Source organism: Leucoraja erinacea, chromosome 8 (genome assembly GCF_028641065.1).
Source record: "Leucoraja erinacea ecotype New England chromosome 8, Leri_hhj_1, whole genome shotgun sequence".
In the NCBI taxonomy this organism is placed as follows: Eukaryota; Metazoa; Chordata; class Chondrichthyes; order Rajiformes; family Rajidae; genus Leucoraja; species Leucoraja erinaceus.
In genome coordinates, this window is record NC_073384.1 from 7,775,275 (window position 1) to 7,799,203 (window position 23,929).

General features: G+C 45.5%; 1 protein-coding gene across 1 annotated transcript in view; it reads right to left on the reverse strand.

Moving 5' to 3' along the window:
- The window catches only part of LOC129699288 (1-phosphatidylinositol 4,5-bisphosphate phosphodiesterase beta-1), a 660,784-nt gene that overhangs the window by 120,253 nt on the left and 516,602 nt on the right, over window positions 1–23,929 (reverse strand). The window contains 2 exon segments of the mRNA XM_055638950.1: window positions 5,620–5,777; window positions 7,667–7,813. Coding sequence (XP_055494925.1) covers window positions 5,620–5,777; window positions 7,667–7,813 — 305 coding nt within the window.

Genomic DNA, 23,929 nt, shown 5'->3' on the forward strand with positions numbered 1-23,929 from the left:
CTATTCAGTTTCTCTAGAGATGCTGCCTGACCCGCTGAGTTACTCCAACATTTTGTCACCAGCAGTCTGGCCAATCTGTTCTTGTGGCTAACACTATCTCATGCAGGCAACACAGCTACACTGGATTCAAACGTTTCACTGTCAATGGTTGAAAGTTGCGGGGAAAGCAAACATAGAAACATAGACAATAGGTGCAGGAGTAGGCCATTCGGCCCTTTGAGCCTGCACTGCCATTCAATATGATCATGGCTGATCATCCGACTCAGTACCCCGTACCTGCCTTCTCTCCATACCCCCTGATACCTTCAGCCACAAGGGCCACATCTAACTCCCTCTTAAATAGAGCCAATGAACTGGCCTCAACTACCTTCTGTGGCAGAGAATTCCAGAGATTCACCACTCTCTGTGTGAAAAATGTTTTTACTCATCTCGGTCCTAAAAGATTTCCCCCTTATCCTTAAACTGTGACCCCTTGTTCTGGACTTCCCCAACATCGGGAACAATCTTCCTGCATCGAGCCTGTTAAACCCCTTAAGATGAAGCACATTTCAAATCAAAACTCTGGGAAAAAACGATCTGAAGACCTGTTTAGTTAAGCTACAGAGCATTAAGATATCATGAAATATTCACCCAAGTAACAGGGGAAAATGAATTACAAATTAAGTGGATTTCTTCACTTTGCAACTGCAAACTAGGTTCTCAAGAGATTTAAAAAAACGTGTACAAGTTTTAAGGGCTTCACTGTCAGTTTAATGAGCTTTTTTTTTTAAATGCAGGAATTGTATGGTACGGGTGTCAGAGGTAATGGGGAGAAGGCAGGAGAATGGGATTATGAATGAATGAATGAATGAATGAATAGATTTATTGGCCAAGTATTCACATACAAGGAATTTGCCTTGGTGCTCCGCCCTCAAGTGACAACATGACAAACAATGAGTTAGGAATGACACATAAAACATTGAACATTAATAATAAAACACTATTGATTAAACATGTTAATTAAATAAAATTCCAGAGCAAAAGGAGGCGACAGATTTTTGGTTATTGAGTAGAGCTACTACTCGTGGAAAACAGCTGGGAGTGGGAGATAGATCGGCCATGATTGAATCGTGGAGTAGACTTGATGGGCCGAATGGCCTAATTGTACTCATATCACATGACCTTATGATCGGGTGTGGGAGGGTATTCTCTGGGACTGTAGTGGAGGCAGGTGGAGGCAGATTCAATTGGTGCGTTCAGAAGAGAGCTGGATATTTCAGTTTCACTTTCATTTAGTTTGGAGACAGCGCAAAAACGGGCGCTCCGGACCACAGAGTCCGTGCCAACCAGCGACCCCCACGCACTAACACTATCCTACACACACTTAGGGACAATTGACATTGATACCAAGCCAATTAACCTACAAACCTGTACGTCTTTGGAGTGTGGGAGAAAACCGAAGATCTCGGAGAAAAGTCGGGTAGAAGGTACAGAAGCTTGAAAGCATGCACCGCCGGACTCAGGAACAGCTTCTTCCCCTCTGTTATCAGGGTTCTGAACGACCCTTCCATAAGCTAGGGTACTGTCCCATTCACCTCTTCCCCACTGCGAACATTGGACGACAGATAGCACAATGGGCTAAGAGTTCGGCTGGCGACCGGAAGGAAGCCGGTTCAAATCCCGCTTGGAGTGCATACTGTCGTTGTGTCCTTGGGCAAGACACTTCACCCACCTTTGCCTGTAATGGAATGTTACGGCGGCAGGCGCGGGCACACCGCGACGCCCTGTGTCTCCCTTTCAAGGGAGATGCTAAAAATGCATTTCGTTGTCTCTGTACTGTACACTGACAATGACAATAAATTGAATCATTTCTTTTTTTTTTCTCTCTGGAGCTGGTGCGCTACAATGCTGAGAACTATCTCCTGCACTCTGTATCTTCCCCTTTGCTCTACCTGTTGTACTTGAGTTTGGCTTGGGCACAAACATAGAGGAATTAGGCCCTTCGAGCCAGCACCACAACGCAACATGATCGTGGCTGCTCATCCAAAATCAGTGCCCCCCGTTCCTGCTTTTCCCCCATATCCCTTGATTCCATTAGCACTAAGAGCTAAATCTAAGTCTCTCTTGAAAACGCTTGAATATATTGAAGGCTTGATTGTATCTAGGCCTGGTATATCTGATCTGTTTGGTCAGCATGCAAGACAAGGCGTTTCACTGTACCTCGGTGCACGTGGCATTAATAAACGGAAGCCTACCCCTCACTGCCCTGTCACGTCCCGTGCAATATTAATCAATGAATCAGACCTTCCAATACCCATTTTGCTATACCGCAGCAGTTATGGGAACTTTGTCGAGACTTGAACAGGGGTGGCACGGTGGCGCTGCGGTAGAGTTGCTGCCTTTTACAGGATTTTCAGATTTACCTACCAACCCGCACGTCTTTGAGATGTGGGAAGAAACCGGAACGCCCGGAGAAAACCCACGCAGGTCACAGGGAGACCGTGCAAACTCCGCAAGGACAGAACCTGTAGTCAGGATGGAGCCCGGGTCTCGGGCGCTGTGAGGCAGCAACTCCATCGCGGCGCCATCGCCGTTTGTTTAGAGCGAGTGAATAACTATCCAGTGCCGGCACAATTTGGTCACCAGAATGTTTACACATCATTCACAATACCTTTAAACTGTTATCTTGGCCACTAGCATTCCACACCGTTCCATGATCGGAGTCATGGTCTTATCAAAGTAAACATAGAAACATAGAAATTAGGTGCAGGAGTAGGCCATTCGGCCCTTCGAGCCTGCACCGCCATTCAATATGATCATGGCTGATCATCCAACTCAGTATCCCGTACCTGCCTTCTCTCCATAACCCTCTGATCCCCTTAGCCACAAGGGCCACATCTAACTCCCTCTTAAATATAGCCAATGAACTGGCCTCGACTACCCTCTGTGGCAGAGAGTTCCAGAGATTCACCACTCTCTGTGTGAAAAAAGTTCTTCTCATCTCGGTTTTAAAGGATTTCCCCTTTATATTTAAGCTGTGACCCCTTGTCCTGGACTTCCCCAACATCGGGAGCAATCTTCCTGCATCTAGCCTGTCCAACCCCTTAAGAATTTTGTAAGTTTCTATAAGATCCCCTCTTAATCTCCTAAATTCTAGAGAGTATAAACCAAGTCTATCCAGTCTTTCTTCATAAGACAGTCCTGACATCCCAGGAATCAGTCTGGTGAACCTTCTCTGCACTCCCTCTATGGCAATAATGTCTTTCCTCAGATTTGGAGACCAAAACTGTACGCAATACTCCAGGTGTGCTCTCACCAAGACCCTGTACAACTGCAGTAGAACCTCCCTGCTCCTATACTCAAATCCTTTTGCTATGAAAGCTAACATACCATTCGCTTTCTTCACTGCCTGCTGCACCTGCATGCCTACTTTCAATGACTGGTGTACCATGACACCCAGGTCTCGCTGCATCTCCCCTTTTCCTAGTCAGCCACCATTTAGATAATAGTCTGCTTTCCTGTTTTTGCATTTAAGACCGTTCAAAATAATGCAAATTAAATCACGCGTCAAGTTTGGGCAGCACGGTGGTGCAGCGGTAGAGTTGCTGCCTCACAGCGCCAAAGACCCGGGTTCGATGTCAACTGTGGGCGCTGTCTGTGTGGAGTTTGTACGTTCTCACCGTGACATGCGTGGGTTTCCTCCGGGTGCTCCGGTTTCTCGCCACACCCGAAAGACGTGATGTTCCGCAGCTTAATCGACCCTCTGTAAATCGCCCCTAGTGTGTAGGGAGCAGACGAGATGGTGGGATAATATAGAACCAGTGTGAACGGGTGTGTCGGAAGGAACTGCAGATGCTGGTTTAAACCAAAGATAGGCACAAAAAGCTGGACTAACTCAGCGGGACAGGCAGCGTCTCTGGAGAGAAGGAATGAGGGTGACGTTTCGGGTCGAGACCCGTCTTCGGACCCAAAACGTCACCCCATTCCTTCTCTCCAGAGACGCTGCCTGTCCCGCTGAGTTAGTCCAGTTTCTGTGTCTGTCTTCGGTTTACACCAGCATCTGCAGTTCCTTCCTGTCTTCAGTATGAACGGGTGATGGACGGCCGGCATGAACTCAGCGGGCCGAAGGGCCTGTTTCCCTGCTGTGTCTTTCAATCAATCATTGTCTGTCCTCTGGCTAAATCTCTCTGTGTGATGTCCTACAAGAATAAACCTGCCACACTACATACTGAGTTGAAATTATGTATTCTAACCACGTCTAACATATTTAATTAACTGGGTTGCTATGTGCTCTGAAAACAGTCAAGGCTGTACACAAAAGCTGCATGTTGAATCAGACACTGCATATCCTAATAATAAATGATGTCTTGTCCTCAATTCCTTGCCAACCCTCAGGACTGAGAAAAGCTCTGTTAAACTTGACACAACAAGGAAAGAAGTTCTAACACAAACGACACAAACTAAAGGAAAGAAGTTCCTCAGTTCTCGATGTGGGCTCCTACAGTGTATATCGAAAGGCGAGGCCAAGTGCAGACTGGGCGATTGTTTCAATGAGCACCTCCGCTCAGTCTGCCTGGACCTACCTGATCTCCCGGTTGCCAAACACTTTAACTTCCCAGTGAGGCCCAGCGCAAATTGGAGCCACAGCAACTTATATTTTGCTTGGGCAGCTGACACCCCAGCGCTACGAACATTGACTTCTCTAATTTCAAGTAAGCCTCTCCCCCACCCCCATCCCCCCCATCCCCTCCCCCCCCCCGCCCCCCACCCCCCCCCTCCCCCCCACTCCCCACTCCCCTCCCCCCCCCCCCCCCCTCGCCTCCGCCTCCCCTCCCCTCCCCCACCCTAGTTGTCCTGCTAGTTCCACTGTTCACATCCTTGTATCTCTTCGTTATCACCTCTTCCCCAGCCAATGGGCCAATAGACAATAGACAATTGGTGCAGGAGTAGGCCATTCGGCCCTTCGAGCCAGCACCGGGATTCAATGTGATCATGGCTGATCATCCCCAATCAGTACCCCGTTCCTGCCTTCTCCCCATATCCCCTGACTCCGTTTAAGGCCATAGTGGGCTCCACTTTTCGCCAGTTATCTATTGCCAGTTCTGATTTAGTTTAGATTAGAGGTATAGCGTGAAAACAGGCCCTTCGGCCCACTGAGTCTGTGCCGACCGGCGATCCCCGCACACTAACCCTATCCCACACCACAATAGGGACAATTTACAATTTTACCAAAGCCAATTAGCCTACAAACCTGCACTTCTTTGGAGTGCAGGAGGAAATCGGAGCACCCGGAGAAAACCCGCGCGGGGTCACGGGGTGAACGTACAAACTCCGTACAGACAAGCACCCGTGGTCAGGATCGAACCCGGGACTCTGGCGCGAAAACAGGCCCTTCGGCAGCAACTCTACCCTCTGCGCCACCGTGCCGCCTTGTTCTGGCCTGTTCGTACCTCCTGTTCCTCCAAAACTCCCCCCACCACAGTCTCCACCTTCACTTCCAGTCCCGCCCCCGAAACGTCACCCTTCCTATTTTCTCCGGAGATGCTGCCCGCTGAGATGCTCCGGCACGTTTCTGTCACGGTGCTGGGTCCGAAGGGCCGAATGGCCTACTCCTGCACCTGTTGTCTATTGTTTCGTCACCTTGAAGCAGATTTCCGTCGTCATTGTGAAGCCATGGGTGATGACAGGTTCCTCCTCGGTCGAACGCCCCTTCCAACAGTCCAGCTCCACGCACCGGCATCCCGCCAACAACACCTGGCGATAAATTTCTACGGAAGAGTATCCGGCCAGCTGTCCAGCTGTGAAAAGACAAAGTGGAAAGTAGCAGCACGCCAATAACATGTTCCAGTACCTAACGGGGCTGCTCCTTCAACCTTCCCAACCTTCTGACTTTTGTAGTCGGCAGGGCAGTACTCTGCATAACGCCAACTTGGACAATAGAACCCCAGACCCCAGACCCCAAATCTGGAGTATGGTGTACAATTTTGGTCGCCCAATTATAGGAAGGATGTCAACAAAATAGAGAGAGTACAGAGGAGATTTACGAGAATGTTGCCTGGGTTTCAACAACTAAGTTACAGAGATAGGTTGAATAAGTTAGGTCTTTATTCTCTGGAGCACAGAAGGTTAAGGGGGGACCTGATAGAGGTCTTTAAAATGATGAGAGGGATAGACAGAGTTCATGTGGACAAGCTTTTCCCTTTGAGAATAGGGAAGATTCAAACAAGAGGACATGACTTCAGAATAAAGGGACAGAAGTTTAGGGGTAATATGAGGGGGAACTTCTTTACTCAGAGAGTGGTAGCGGTGTGGAATGAGCTTCCAGTGGAAGTGGTGGAGGCAGGTTCATTGGTATCATTTAAAATAAATTGGATAGGCATATGGATGAGAAGGGAATGGAGGGTTATGGTATGAGTGCAGGCAGGTGGGACTAAGGGGGGAAAAAAAAGTTGTTCGGCACGGACTTGTAGGGCCGAGGTGGCCTGTTTCCGTGCTGTTTTCTGGTTATATGGTTAATAGAATAGAATATGTTTATTGTCATTGCACAGAACTGTGTAACAAAATTCCATTGCATCTCCTTCGGTTTAAAAAGAACAAAACACAACGGCCATTGACTCACATATACACAAATCAGTAAAGAAAATAATAAATAGGTATTAAAAATATTTTAAAAGATTATTGCGCATTATCTTGGACCCCGAATTATATTGTGCTTCCCCCAGTGTTCTCTGTTAGAATTAAGTTATTTTATCGCACATGGGTAGAAACTATTTTTTAGTCTACCGGTGCGAGCCTTCAGAGACCTGAATCGCCTCCCAGAGGGTAGCAGAGTGAAAAGGTGGTTGGCAGGGTGGGATGTGTCCTGCTTGATGTTTGTGGCCCCGCGCAAGCATCGGGCCCTGTATATGTCCGAGCCAGCAATTTTACATTTACCTTTTTTTTTTAATCAAGCCAATTAACCTACAGACCTGTACGCCTTTGGAGTGTGGGAGGAAATCGAAGATCTCGGAGAAAACCCACGCAGGTCACGGGGAGAACGTACAAACTCCATATAGACAGCGCCCGTAGTCGGGATGGAACCCGGGTCTCTGGCGCTGCATTTTGCTGTAAGGCGGCAACTCTACAGCTGTTCCACCGTGACTGCCTTCTGACTGCACTTCACACCCACCATCCTCACCTTCCGACACCCCTGTGCGGAGGGGAGAGGGCCGAAGATGGAATTCTCTGCCGCGGAGGATGAGAGGGGAACTTACAGAGACATGTTAAATTCTTAAGGGATCGGACAGGCTAGATGCAGGAAAAATGTCCCCCATTTTGGGGGTAGTCCAGAACCAGGGGTCACACAGTTTAAGAGTAAGGAGTAAGCCATTTAGAACGGAGACGAGGAAACACTTTTTCTCACAGAGAGTGGTGAGTCTGTGGAATTCTCTGCCTCAGAGGGCGGTGGAGGCAGGTTCTCTGGATTCCTTCAAGAGAGAGCTAGATAGGGCTCTTAAAGATAGCAGAGTCAGGGGATATGGGGAGAAAGCAGGAACGGGGTACTGATTGGGGATGATCGGCCATGATCACATTGAATGGCGGTGCTGGCTCGAAGGGCCGAATGGACTACTCCTGCACCTATTGTCTATTGTCTAAAGCTCCTGGTTAAGGAAAGGAAAAGGCTCAGTGTGCCGTGCCAACGTCTTACCTGTGAGGTATGTGTTATGTGAGGAGTTGATGAAATAGTGGGACATGGGCTGGGTCATATCTTCACTCAGGTCCAACTTCTCAAGAGGAATGACTCCATTCTCATCCCCACTCAAATATCTCTTGAAGCCGTCGATTGAAATGTGACCTGTCATAAAGACAATGGAATAAAAACATGCTCAACTTACAGGAAGCAAAAAAGCCAATCCAGTTGCATTGTTTCACCAGGATGTTACCTTTTTAGTGCAACTTAGAGATACAGACATTCATTTAATAATTTGAGACGTTTGCTTAACATAATGCACTCACATAAACCTCACGACCAAGAGTTATCTATTATCTCACTGGATGCAGAAAAAGCGTTTGATCAAGTAGAATGGGATTATATGATTAAAGTATTGCAAAAATTCCAATTGGGAGAAAACTTTATCGCATGGATAAAACTATTATATAACAAACCTACGGCTAGAATATTAACTAATAATATCTTATCCTCGAAATTTGAACTATCAAGGGGCAATAGACAAGGATGCTCATTATCACTGCTGCTATTTGCTTTGATAATTGAACCCCTTGCTGAAAAAATAAGAACACATCCGGATATTTATGGTTATAATACAAAATACTCAAAGAATAAAATATCCCTATATGCCGATGATGTACTACTGTACATCACAAAACCACAAATTAGTATACCAAACATATTAAACTTAATAGAGGACTTTGGATCCTGTTCAGGATATAGAATAAATTGGAACAAAAGTGAAATTATGTCGATAAAACCAAAAGACTCAACACAGCTTCGGAAATTTCCCTTTAAAATAGCCACAGAAAAATTCAAATATTTGGGAATTGAAATTACTAGAAATTACCAGGATATGTTTAAAGCCAATTATAATCCTTTACTCAAGAAATTGAATAATCTGATTAAATTCTGGAAAACACTTCCGATGTCCTTAATAGGCAGAATAAATGCTATTAAAATGGTTTTCTTACCACAAATTCTATACCTATTTCAATCAATACCTATATACCTCCCAAAAAAGTTTTTCAAAAAATTGGACTCAGACATTACAAATTTTATATGGGATTATAAATCCCATAGAATACAAATAGCACACCTTAATAAACGAAAAGAGCTGGGGGGGTCTAGCGCTCCCTAATTTTATGTATTATAACTGGGCAGTAAATATTAAAAATATGATTCACCTGCTGGACAATTCTGCACAGCAGGCGGACTGGATGGTAATGGAAAAAGGGGACTGCTCCCCGAGTAATATAGGAGCGACCATCCTCTCACCAACAAATTTGAATAATAAAAATTATAATAAAAATCCAATTATACATAACACAATAAGAACATGGAAACAAATAAAACAGACTCTAAAATTAAGAAACCTATCTCTTTTAATACCAATAGTCAATAATCCATCGTTTAAACCATCAATCATAGACAAATCATTTATACAATGGGAAAGAATGGGAATTAAAACGCTCGAAGATCTGTATGAATTAGGGAATTTACTGTCATTTCAACAACTACAACTGAAATATAATTTGAAAAATAACCAATATTTTAAATATCTTCAAATCTGTGATTATTTGAAAAAATACACAAAAGACTATCATAATATGTCTTCCGACTTATTGGATGAAGCAATGAAGACCAAGGCGGAATCAGCTAATTTAATATCGTACTTATATAACATCATTTTAAACATAGAAATACCCACAACAGATGGAATTAGAAAAGATTGGGAACAAGAATTAGCTATAAAAATCTCAAAAGGGACCTGGGATAATCATTTACTACAGGTGCATAAATGTTCGATCAACGTACGGCATACGCTCATCCAATTTAAAACATTACATAGATTATATTATTCAAAAACTAAATTAAATAAAATCTTCCCTAATGTTTCACCAATCTGTGATAAATGCCTATGTCAAGAAGCTACCATAGCGCACTCTTTTGTTTTTTGTACAAAAATCCAAAAATTCTGGTATGAAATATTTGATATTTTTTCAAAATTGATCAAAATAAAACTGGTACCAAAACCAGAATGGATTATCTTCGGAATATCGGAAGATAACCCTGAATTAAACGTGTTTCAGAAGAATTTATTTAATTACGGGCTAATAATGGGAAAAAAGCTTATACTTAAATTCTGGAAAAATGCGCCGACACCAACAATAAAAATGTGGATATCAAATATGTTTGAAACATTACACCTGGAAGAGATGAGATTCCTCCTAGCAGGTAAAGCAGACCAATTTCAAAAGACGTGGTCTATGTTTCTGGACCTATTACAAGTATGAGGTGCAATAGTAATCTAAAAAAAAACAAATATATAAATAAGCGGAATCAGGACCTGGTAACGGGAGGTAAAATAACAAAAACAGACTTGGTTGGTAGTCCCCTCTCTGCGGAGTTTAATGTTATAATAGAGCGATTGTTTCTACTTTCTCCTTCTTTCCTTTCTAGGGTCTATTTTCTCACTTTACTTCCTTCTCTAACTTCTTTCCTAAGGGGCTTTCTTTTCCTTACACTCTCGCACTGCACGATTCTCTTGCACTTTCTTTACTTTCCTAACTTCTACTTTTTTCTTAAAGCTCTAAAAAAAAAAAAAAAAAAATGAAGCGGTATAAAAAATGTATCAAGATATATGTGTTGTGTAGAATTGTAATTTACCGTACTTCTAATAAAAATAAAAAAAATAAAAAAAAAAAAAAAAAAAAAAAAAAAGAGATACAGCACGGAAACATGTATTCTAGCCCCCTCAAAAAAAACAAACTAGCATTGCATTTTCTTTCTTGTACCACCCATTTCGACCTGCACCAGCGCCTCCCAAGTCCCTTTGCTCCTCTAATTACAGGAGCGCAGTAGCGTAAAAACGGGAACATCCCCCTTCACCTTAAACTGGCCACTCCTTCTCTCTCCAAAGACGCTGCCTGACCCGTTGTGTATTTGCAGATTCTTCTGTTTTTGTATCGGTTTAATGAAACGGTGCCAGCACAATAACCTGGCTCTCAACATCAGTAAAACCAAGGAACTGATTGTGGATTTTGATAGGGGAAGGATGAGGACCCACAATCATGTTTATATCAACGGGTCGATGGTGGAGAGGGTCAAGAACTTCAAATTCCTGGGCATGCATATTTCCAAAGATCTTTCCTGGTCCCAGCACACTGATGCAATCATAAAGATGGCACATCAGCGCCTCTACTTCCTGAGAAGATTACAGAGTCGGCATGTCAAAGAGGATTCTCCTGAACTTCTACAGGTGCACAGAGAGCATGCTGATTGGTTGCATCGTGGCCTGGTTCGGCAACTTGAACGTCCAGCAGCGGAAAAGACTGCAAAAAGTTGTGACCACTGCCCAGTCCATCACCGGCTCTGACCTTCCCACCATCGAAGGGATCTATCGCAGTCACTGCCTCAAAAGGCAGCCAGCATCATCAGAGACCCACACCATCCTCAATTCACCACTGCCATCAGGAAGAAGGTACAGGAGCCTGAAAACTGTAACGTCCAGGTTCAGGAACAGCTTCTTCCCCACAGCCATCAGGCTATTAAACACGTCAACACATAAGCTCTGAACTACAACAGACTATTATTATTACTGCACTATATAGTAAGTAAGTAAGTTTATTGGCCAAGTATTCACATACAAGGAATTTGCCTTGGTGCTCCGCCCACAAGTAACAACATGACATACAGTGACAGTTACGAATGACTCAGAAAACACTAAACATTAATAATAATAAGACATTAATGATAAAACACCATTGATCAAGCATGTGAGCCAACAAAATATCAGATCAAAGGGAGGCTACAGATTTTTGGCTGTTTAGAGCAACTACTCATGGATAAAAACTGTTTTTATGTCTGGCTGTGGCAGCTTTGAGAGTCCGGATATATTTGTTTATTTATTGAGTATGTGTGCATGTGTGTATACACACACTGAACTTTCTTTCTACCATTATGTACTAGGTTTACATATTCTGTTGTGCTGTAGCAAACAAGAATGTCATTGTCCTATCTGGGCACATGACAATAAAACACTCTTGCCGAACATCCAGATAGTTAATAACTCGCGACACCGTGTACTGTCAAACGCTCTTCTGCAGTGATGGATTAAATGTAAGCTAATTATCTTGTGTGTTTTGGATTTACTGCAGATACTAATCTACTGGCTTTCAGACTGTAGTCTATCAGATGGTGGACTCCAAGAAAGATGGGTGTTTTATTGTCATATGTTCCAGATAGGACATTGAAATTCTTACTTGCTGCAGCAGAACATAGAAACATAGAAATTAGGTGCAAGAGTAGGCCATTCGGCCCTTCGAGCCTGCACCGCCATTCAATATGATCATGGCTGATCATCCAACTCAATATCCCGTCCCTGCCTTCTCTCCATACCCCCTGATCCCCTTAGCCACAAGGGCCACATCTAACTCCCTCTTAAATATAGCAATATTTATAACAGAATATTTATATTTAGAACAGAATATTTAAACACAGTTACATAACAGGAGAAAAAAAAGAAGAAAAAAAGGTTAATTTAAATTTAACCCATTCAAGCCACGTACAAAATGACATTTAAAAGACAATTATATCTATTTATTTATATCTTTATCATATCTATATACACTTATATCTATATATCTATCTAAAGACACTTGTATCTATGTACAAACTGCTGGAGTATCTCAGCAGGACAGGTGATGTCTGGACAGGTGACCTATTCTCAGGAGAGAAGGAATAGGTGACATTTCGGGTCGAGACCCTTCTTCAGACTGAGATACAGGGGAGAGATATGGAAGGGTGAGGTGTGAAAACGTGAGATCAAAGGGGACAAAGTTCAAGAAAAATATAGAATAGATCATTGTTAAAAGACAGTTGACAGGTAAATGAATAGGAAAGGTTTAGAGGGATGTAGGGAAAATTCAGGCAAATGGGACGAGCTTAGTTGGAGCATAGTGGGACGGCACGGTGGCGCAGAAGTAGAGTTGCTGCCTCACAGCGCCAGAGACCCGGGTTCGATCCTGACCACGGGTGCTGCTTGTCGGGAGTTTGGTCGTTCTCCCCTTGACCTGCGTGGGTTTTCTCCGGGTGCTCCGGTTTCCTGCCACACTCCAAAGACATACAGGTTTGAAAGTTAATTGTAAGCTGCCCTAGTGTGTGTGGGATAGCGCTAGTGTGCGGGGTGATCGCTGGTCGGCACGGACTCAGTGGGCCGAAGGGCCTGGTTCCACGCTGTATCTGTGAAGACTAAAGTAAAGTCAAAGTGATTTGTTGACAAATGTTTGTGAATAGTCAGCCCATGCTGGGAACGACAGATTTTAAAGCATTTACCCCCAGATCGACTGTGCTGTGTATTGATTCTTGTTTCGGGAGCTTTTGTTGTTATCCACAGGAGGACTGGAAATGTTGGATGTCAAATAGTTTTCCCTTCCTTTCACCCGAAGGGCTGATGATAAATGGTACTTTGTACAACAACCGAGATTTCGTTTTTTACGTTTAGCTTAGAGACAGTTTAGTTTAGATTTTTTAGGGTGGGGGGGAGGGAGGCAGGAGAATGGGGTTGGGAGGGAGAGATAGATCAGCCATGATTGAATGGCGGAGAGGACCCGATGGGCCGAATGGCCTAATTCTGCTCCTATCACTGATGAAGTTGAACAAGAATCGGTTGCGGGTGCAGCGGTAGTCACAGGTACAAGACAATGGGGCAGGTACATGGATAGGAAAGGTTTAGAGGGATATGGGCATGTGAGACCAGCGGTAGGTAGGGCATGTTTCTTGTCATGTTCATAAGTAATAGGAGCAGAATTAGGCCATTCGGCCCATCAAGTCTACTCTGTCATTCAATCATAAGAGATAGGAGCTGAATTATGCCATTCGGTCCATCAAGCCTACTCCGCCATTCAATCATGGCTGATCTTTCTCTCCCTGTCAACTCCATTCTCCTGGCTTCTCCCTGTAACCCGATACCCTTAATAATCTAGAATCTGTTCATCTCCGCCGTAAAACTATCCATTGACTTGTCCTCCACAGCCGTCTGTGGCAGGTTGGCTAAAGGGCCTGCTCCCCGCTGTATGACTCTACTTTAGTTCAGTTTAGTTTAGCGACACAGCGCGGAAACAGGCCCTTCAGGCCCAACAAGTCCGGGCCGACCAGCGATCCCCGCACATTAGCACTACCCTGCACGCACTAGAGACAATTTTACCCATGCCAATGAACCTACAAACCTGCACGTCTTTGGAGTGTGGGAGGAAACCGGAGCACCCGGAGAAAACCCGCGCAGTTTCACAGGAAGAACGTACAAATTCCCGTACAGACAGCGCCCACAGTCGGGATGGAACCCGGGTCTCTGGCGCTGTGAGGCGGCAACTCTACCGCTGCGCCACCGTGCCGCCCATAGCGAATGTTGCTATCTTTTTTTCTCTTTGCTTCGACATCCCAGAGAAGACAAGTAACATCTGTAATTGCAGTTGATCTGCAATTTGTCTTTGTGACAACTAGAATATCTTCTCAGTGTTAATGGAGCTGTCGTGGAGTTTATAGCCTCTATGATAGTCTCTTCACCAGCTTGTTGATGTAAGGTTGTGTTTCCAGTGAAATGAATTACATTGGCAAAGGTTTGTTTCAATTACTTCTGTATTCTGCGACCTGTTGTTTTCCCATCTTGGATTTTAATCTGCCCAGTTTCACATCTCTTTGATTACATTTGAGGCCCACTCAGGTTGATGTAAAAGATGCCTTGATATTTAGTCAAGTTTACTTAGTTTAGTTTGGAGAAACAGCGTGGAAACAGGCCCTTCGGCCCACCAATTTTCTTTTCCCTCTTATGTATTTATAAAATCTTTTGAGATTGTCCTTAATGTTCTTCAGTACACTTTTAAAAACATCCCACTTGGCCGATGTTCCTTTCCCCTCAAATAATCAACTTGAGCGAGACCTTCTCTCATACCCTCAAAGTTGGCCTTACCCCAGTTGGGCATTTTAACACGTGGACCCTCTCCGTCCCTCTCCATAACTATCCTAAACCTCATCGAACTGTGGTCACTGGTCCCTAAAGGCTCCTCCACACATACTTCATTAACTTGCCCGTCCAAATTTCCCAATACTAGATCCAGTGTTGCCCTCTCACTTGTGGAGGTCTCTACATACTGTTTAAGAAAACTCTCCTGAACACTTTTGAGGAATTGCACCCCAACCCTTCACGCTATCATTTTCCCAGTCTATATTGGGAAAGGTAAAATTCCACGACTACAACAACCTTATTTGACCTGCTGCTGCCTGCAATGTCCCGGCACATTTGCTCTTCTAATTCCCATTGACTATTGGGGGGGGTCTGTAGTACACCCCCAACAAGATGATCATCCCTTTCTTGTTCCTCAGCTCCACCCATATAGCCTCACTAGGCGAACCGTCCGTAATGTCTCCTCTGAACACTGCCGTGACATTCTCCTTACCCAACAATGCAACCTCCCTCCTCTTTTTCCCTCACCCCCATCTCTCCTGATGCTCCTGTACCCCGGAACATTGAGCTGCCAGTCCTGCCCCTCCCTTAACCAGGTGTCAATCATGGCTACAACGTCCCAGTCGCTTGTACCTATCCACGCCCTAAGCTCATCTGCCTCACCCGTCAGGCCCCATGCATTAAAATACGTGCAGTTTAAACCAACCTTCCTTCCTTGCTCTCCACCTTTCACCTGCCTATTCTGTCCACTAACCTATCCCACACCACCCTCCATACCAAGTTCTAGCCTCTCACATGCCTTTGGCCTGCACGAGATCCCACCCCCCCTGCCAATCTCGTTTAAACCCTCCCGTGTAGCATTAAAATTTAAATTTCGTTGTACCATGTGCAATGACAATAAAGAGATTCATTCATTCGTGTAGCATTAGCAAACCTTCCCACTAGGATGTTGGTTACTCCCCCCCCAGTTTAGGTGTAACCCGTCCCTTTTATACAGGTCACCCCTGCCCCGGAAGAGATCCCAATGGTCCCTGCCATTCATTGCCAAGGTCCTGCCCCGGTGGGACTTCCCAAAGTCCAACATATGGCACTCATCTGCATTAAACTCCATTAGCCATTCCCTCAGCCCACTTGCCCAGCAGATTCCTGGTACACCACCAAAAAAGCCGAGGAAGCTTTTCCTAGCAGTGCCACCGTCTTTTCTTCCCACGCGTTTCTGTTGTGTGAATCAACAACATTTCCCAATCCTTCTCAAAGTAAACTGAGGGAACGTTAGAACAACCATCATCATCATCGGCGGCCATTCGACTGTCCTCTCCTCTCCATAGGGTCGTCTACTTGTGGGTCTGCAGATGTCTGTAGAGGCCGATCCGCGATCCACGCACCTTGGTGCAACGTGGGCTGTGGAGACTGGCGGTGGTGGTCTCACAAACACCAGTGATAGTTCATGGTCACAGAGCAGAGTTAGGCCATTCGGCCCATCAGGCCTTTCCCCCATTCAATCACGGCTGATCTATCTCTCCCTCCCAACGCCATTCTGCCGCCTTGTCCCCACAACCCCTGACACCCGCACTAATCAAGAATCCACCTCAATAAAATCCACTGGCTTGGCCTCCACAATTCTCTGTGACAATGAATTCCACACATTCACCACCCTCTGACTGAAGAAATTCCTCCTCGTCTCCTTTCTAAAGATACATCCTTTAATTCTGAAGCTATGGCCTCTGGTCCACGACTCTCCCACTAGTGGAAACATCCACTCTATCCAGGTCTTTCACTATTCGGTACGTATTAATGAGGTCCCCCCTCCACTCTGTAGCCTGCACTGTCTAAATAGGTTAATATCACATGGAAAGAAAGCTTGCAAACATGGGCTGGTCTGTTCAGATTCAATGAAATCTCCCGTAGAAAATGCCAGCAGATAACACTGCTTTTGTCACTGCCCTGTGCACCTGCAGCAAGTCCAGCAGTCTGCAGTCATGAAGAATTTGGCTGAAAACTGATATATAAATATATTAATTTATGTTGAATTTTGATGATAGAGGTCAAGTCTTGAGAAGTGCCCAATTTATTTGAAAAGACATCTGAGCGGGGCACGGTGGCGCAGCGGTAGAGTCGCTGCCTTACAGCGCCAGAGAGCCGGGGTCGATCCCGACTACGGGTGCTGTCCATACGGGTGCTGTCTGAGTATAGAAGTTGGGATGTAATGTTAAAATTGTACAAGGCATTGGTGAGACCAAATCTGGAGTATGGTGTACAATTTTGGTCGCCCAATTATAGGAAGGATGTCAACAAAATAGAGAGAGTACAGAGGAGATTTACTAGAATGTTGCCTGGGTTTCAACAACTAAGTTACAGAGATAGGTTGAATAAGTTAGGTCTTTATTCTCTGGAGCGCAGAAGGTTAAGGGGGGACTTGATAGAGGTCTTTAAAATGATGAGAGGGATAGACAGAGTTGATGTGGACAAGCTTTTCCCTTTGAGAATAGGGAAGATTCAAACAAGAGGACGTGACTTCAGAATTAAGGGACAGAAGTTTAGGGGTAACATGAGGGGGAACTTCTTTACTCAGAGAGTGGTAGTGGTGTGGAATGAGCTTCCAGTGGAAGTGGTGGAGGCAGGTTCGTTGGTATCATTTAAAAATAAATTGGACAGGCATATGGATGAGAAGGGAATGGTATGAGTGCAGGCAGGTAGGACTAAGGGAAAAAAAGTTATTCGGCACGGACTTGTAGGGCCGAGATGGCCTGTTTCCGTGCTGTAATTGTTATATGGTTATATGGTTATATGGTACGCAGTTTGTACCTTCTCCCCGTGACCAGCGTGGGTTTTCCCCGAAATCTTCGGTTTCCTCACACACTCCAAAGGCGTGCAGGTTTGTAGGTTAATTTCCTTGGTATAAAAGTAAATTGTGACTTGTGTAGGTAGTGTTAATGTGAGGGAGATCTACCAGAAGCGCAGCATCCGCAGAGCCATCGCCATCATTAAGGAAACCCTTACCATCCATCACACCACATCTTCTCCATTCTGCCATCTGGGAAGAGGAGGTACAGGAGCATCAGCTGCAGAACCAGCAGGATGCTCCACAGCTTCTTCCCACAAGCAATAAAACTGATTAACGGACTGTGTCCCTTCCCCATACACATACATCCCCACATCTAACCTCGCCCAAACTGTGACAGCTAGTCACCTGTCAAGGTAAAGTCACTGTTCGGTTTGAATGCCTATTTTTAGTTCTATCTTAGGTCTATTTTAGAGATGATAATTTTTAACTTGTATGTATTTATTTCTGTTTTTATTAATTGCACTGACAAAAACTCATGAGAAACAATTTTTCATTTCTTCTGTGTATGCAAGTACTCGGTGAAATGGCAATAAAATGAATACTTAATACTGAATACTGTACAGAGGGTTTGTACGTTCTCTCTGTGACCACGTGGGTTTTCTCCAGGTGCTCCGGTCTCCTCCAACATTCCAAAGACGCACAGGTCTCCAGGTTAATTGGCTTCTGCAAATTGAGACTAGTCTAGGATTGAACTAATGTACAGGCGATCGCTGGTGGGCCGAAGGGACTCGGTGGGCCGAAGGGACAGTTTCCACTCTGTATCTCTAAAGTAAACTAATGTATAGCAAGGAACTGCAGATGCTGGTTTACACTGAAGGTAGACACTAAATGCAAAACACATTGAACGGAACGCAAAGTGCTGGAGTAACTCAGCGAGTCAGACAGTATCTCGGGAGGACAGGGATACGTGATGTTTCAGCTCGTGACCCTTTTACATACAGCCTTGATTGTAATCATGTGTTGTCTTTCCGCTGACTGCACAGCACACAATAAAAGCGCTTTTCACTGTACCTTGGTACAGGGGCGGAAATCCCGGGGGGGCCAGAGGGGGACACGTCCCCACATGTTTTGAGAAGTGGGGGACATCCCCCCCAAGTTTTTGTGATCCGATTTTAAAATCTCCGCTTTTAGCGCTGAATTGAGCCTCCGAAGCCTCGCGAGTATGTGTGTGTGTGCGCGCATGCGAGCGTGGCCGCCAAAAAATTGTGTCCCCCCCCGTCCCCTCCATGTTTTGATAGCGAGTTCCGCTCTTGCCTTGGTACACGTGACAATAAACTAAACTCAACTAACAGGTTGAAACATGTTCAGTGCAACCTTTCCAATCACAGGTTAAAAAAAAACCCATAGGTAAAGCTTTTATAATGATTTAATTCAAGTACTCAATTGCATTTGATTACTTTGAAGTGTGTGAGTGTATTTTATTGACTCTGAAGAGCATTTAAATTTTGCTCTAATTATTTTAATTCTTTGAAAAACTCCTGAGTGCGTGCATCTATTAAATGCCAGGTACCGGTTTACAGGGATATGGGCCCAACACAGGCAGGTGGGACTGGTGTAGAAGTTCCACTAGTGAAGAAAGGGCACCATGGCCGGTGTGGGCAAGTTGGGCCGAAGGGCCTGTTTCCATGCTGTATCACTCTGTGCCTCTATTGTCGCATGTACCGAGGTACAGTACAGAACTGAGTCCACACTGACCATCGATCACCGGTTCACAGTGCTACGCTATCCCACTCTCCCATCCACTCTCCCACACGCTAGGGGCAATCTACAGAAGCCAATTAATCTACAAACCCACACGTCTTTGGGAAAGTTCATCCGTGTTGTGTTCGATAAATCACTGGATTCGGACAACAGAGTTTGATTCACTCAGTAATTCATTACACTGCTATATAAGTACCAACTACTAAAATAATATTTTGATGATACAAAAGTGAGCGGTTTTGCAGATAGTGAAGATGGTTGTGAACGATTGCAGCAGGATCTGGATCGATTGGCCAGGTGGGCAGAGGAATGGTTGATGGAATTTAATACAGGGAAGTGTGAGGTGTTGCATTTTGGGACGTCGAACAAGGGCAGGAACTACACAGTAAATGGTAGGCCTCTGGGTAGTATTGTAGAGCAGAGGGATCTAGGAGTACAGGTGCATGGGTCCTTGATGGTCGAGTCACAGGTAGATAAGGTGGTCAAAAAGGCTTTTGGCACTTTGGCCTTCATCAGTCAGAGTATTGAGTATAGATGTTGGGAGGTCATGTTGCAGTGTACAAGACGTTGGCATTTAGAATATTGTGTTCGGTTGTGGGCACCGTGTTATAGGATATTGTCAAGCTTGAAAGGGTTCAGAATAGATTTATGAGGATGTTGCCAGGACTAGAGGGTGTGAGCTATAGGGAGAGGTTGAGTAGGCTGGGTCTCTATTCCAGGGAGCGCAGGAGGATGAGGGGAGATCTTATAGAGGTGTACAAAATCCTGAGAGGAATAGATCGGGTAGATAAGGGGTTGGACAGGCTAGATGCAGGAAGATTGCTCCCGATGTTGGGGAAGTCCAGGACAAGTCCAGGACAAGGGGTCACAGCTTAAGGATAAGGGGGAAATCCTTTAAAACCGAGATGAGAAGAACTTTTTTCACACAGAGAGTGGCGAATCTCTGGAACTCTCTGCCACAGAGGGTAGTCGAGGCCAGTTCATTGGCTATATTTAAGAGGGAGTTAGATGTGGCCCTTGTGGCTAAGGGGATCAGAGGGTATGGAGAGAAGGCAGGTACGGAATACTGAGTTGGATGATCAGCCATGATCACATTGAATGGCGGTGCAGGCTCGAAGGGCCAAATGGCCTACTCCTGCACCTAATTTCTATGTTTCTATGCACAGAGTATTTTACCCAGAGTAGGGGAATCGAGGACCAGAGGACATAGGTTCAAAGTGAAGGGGAAAAGATTTAATAGGAATCCGAGGGGTAACTTTTTTCACACAAAGGGTGGTGTGGGCAAGTTGGGCCGAAGGGCCTGTTTCCACGCTGTATCACTCTGTAACTCTAATGTCACATGTATTAAGGTACAGTACAGAACTGAGTCCACACTGACCATCGATCACCGGTTCACAGTGCTACGTTATCTCACTCTCCCATCCACTCTCCCACATGCTAGGGGCAATCTACAGAAGCCAATTAATCCACAAACCCACACGTCTTTGGGAAAGTTCATCCGTGTTGTGTTCGATAAATCACTGGATTCGGACAACAGAGTTTGATTCACTCAGTAATTCATTACACTGCTATTTCAGGCACGTACACTAACGTATCCCCGAATATCCCCGAGCGCACTCGCAAACCCCGAGCACACGGCAGAGCACGCCGCAGGATGTTTCTACACACACCCACGTAATCCCGTACACACTCGCCAACTCATCAGAGCACGCCGCGGGATGTTCCGTTCAAGATCACCTGGCAACGTTTCGCGACACTGTCCAAGGATGAGGCTCTATCCCCGAAAGGGCGCCCAACACCATCCTTACGTATCAGAGCAGACCACTACCCCCCCCCCCCCAGTTCCCCGAGCCACGTTTATACGTTCTCCCCGTGACCGCATGGGTTTCCTCCGGGCGCTCAGGCCTCCTCCCCACACTCCAAAGACGTCGAGGTTTGTCGGTTAATTGGCCTCGGATCAAGGGTGTGTAGGATAGTGCTAGGTGATCGCTGGTCAGCACGAACTCGGTGGGGCCGAAGGGCCTGTTTCTGCACTGTATCTCGAAAGTATCGCTAGAGTCAAGCACTAAACTAGGTGGTTAGCAAGTTAATGATAAATTGAGAAAAGGTTTACCACACAGAAGGAGGCCATGCAACCCATTGTGTCCATTTTGAACATAAAAGTGTTACTGAGTCAAATCCTGTGACCATTTTTACCGAGCCTAATCTCATCTTGCTGGCCTTGATTAGTAGAACTGGTCACCAATTTGACTGTACATTGGATCTAATGTGATTTTATGTTTTTGATCAGGCTGTTATCTGGCATTAAAGTCATGAAAAAGGAACAGGGACAGAGTTCCCCTCGTCCTCACCTTCCACCCCATCGGCCATCAAATACAGCACACAATCCACCGATGTTTTCGTCATCTCCACTGGGATCCCACTACTGGCCACATCTTCCCATCTCCACCACCTTGCACCTTCCACAGAGACCGTTCCCTCCGCAACTCCCCAGTCAACTCGTCCCTGCCCACCCAAACCACCCCCTCCCCAGGTACCTTCCCCTGCAACCGCAGCAGATGCAACACCTGTCGCTGTACCTCCCCGCTTAACTCCGTCCAAGGACCCAAACAGTTTTCTCAGGTGAGGCAGAGGTTCACTTGCACCTCCTCCAACCTCATCTACTGTCTCCGCTGTTCCAGGTGTGGACTCGGCGAGACCAAGCGCAGGTTCGGTGATCGTTTCGCTGAACACCTCCGCTCAGTCCGCCTAAACTTACCTGATCTCCTGGTTGCTCAGCACTTTAACTCCCCCTCCCATTCCCCAATCTGACCTTTGTCCTGGGTCTCCTCCACTGTCAGATTGAGGCCCAGCGCAAATTGGAGGAACAGCACCTCATTTTTCGCTTGGGCAGTTTACACCCCAGCGGTTTGAACACTGATTTCTCTAACTTCCAAGTCACCCTTGCTTTCCCTCTCTCTCCATCCCCTCACCTCACCCTGGTCATCGTACTAGTTTCACTGTCGTTCTGCCGAATTTCACTATTTGTATAACTCGTTGTCACCTTCCCCACAGCCAACAATGGACCATTGTGGGCTCCACCTTTCCTTGATCATCGTTGGAGGGTTTTGATCTATTTTTTTGCATATCTTTCATTAATTTGTTCTCTGTACTCTGTCATCTCTGTCAGTTCCCTCTCCCCTGACTCAGCACGATGAAGAGTTTCGACCAGAAACGTCACCATTCCTTTTTATCCAGAGATGCTGCCAAGACCTGCTTGAGTTACTCCAACTTTTTGTGTTATCTGGGACCTTGTCAGGAACAGTTTCTTCCCAGCTGTTATCAGGCAACTGAACCATCCTACCACAACCAGAGAGCAGTCCTGAACTACTATCTACCAAAGATCCTGTTGCGAGCAAGATAGATCACTCGACGAAAAAGACGGTCATGGTCAGATTCATGGGTAATTTTAGAAACATACATAGAAACGTAGAAAATAGGTGCAGGAGTAGGCCATTCGGCCCTTCGAGCCTGCACCGCCATTCAATATGATCATGGCTGATCACCCAACTCAGTATCCCGTACCTGCCTTCTCTCCATACCCCCTGATCCCCTTAGCCACAAGGGCCACATCTAACTCCCTCTTAAATATAGCCAATGAACTGGCCTCAACTACCCTCTGTGGCAGAGAGTTCCAGAGAGATTCACCACTCTGTGTGAAAATTTCCTGGTAGTGAAATTCGGCAGAACGACAGTGAAACTAGTACGATGACCAGGCTCCATTTCCGTAACCGGCTTCCGTCTCCGCACCAAAGATCCCATAGGATACTAGTGCGGAGATGGAAGCCGGTTACGGAAACATCCTCGTAAAAATAAAAATGATTTGGTAAAAATCTTCTCCTCATTTTCAGAATTTAAATTTATTAACACAAACTGTTCCCCCGCAACGTTGATTACACTGCGAGTCGGGTCGGGTCCGGTTACGGAAATGGATGAAAAAAAGGCCCACGTTCCGTTCCGTTGCGTACTACACGTCAGCCCATTGCATTTTAGCAGGAGTGGTCTATCTTGCTCCGATATAGGATCTTTGCTATCTACCTCATTGTTGACCCTTGCACTATCCTTGATCGGACTTTGCAGGCTTTAACCTGCCCTGAACATTATTCCCTTATCATGGATCTGTACATTGTAAATGGCTCGATTGTAATCTTGTATTGTCTTTCCGCTGGCTGGTTAGCAGGCCAAAAAAGCTTTTCACTGCACCTCGGTACACGTGACAATAAACTAAACTGTACTGAACTGCTGCCAGACCCGCTGAGTTACTTCAGCAATTTTGTGTTATCTGGGACCTTGGCAAGAGGGAGGTGGGTGTATGGAACAAGCTGCTGGAGGAGGTAGTTGAGGCAGAGACTATCCCAACGTTTAAGAAACATAGAAACATAGAAAATAGGTGCAGCAGTAGGCCATTCGGCCCTTCGAGCCTGCACAGGTTTGGAGGTATCTGGACCAAATGCGGGCAGGTGGGACTAGTGTAGCTGGGACATGTTGGCCGGTGTGGGCGAGTTGGGCCGAAGGGCCTGTTTCCACGCTGTATCACTTTAAGACTCTATGATAAATAAAATCCATGTCGGCTGTGGAGCACACATTCCCCTCATTGTCCTTCCTCATTAATGCCTTTAAGCGCTGACTGATTTCGTCAAACATGACGAACGAAATACTGCCTGACCTCTGATTGATTGCATTTTTGTTCGGA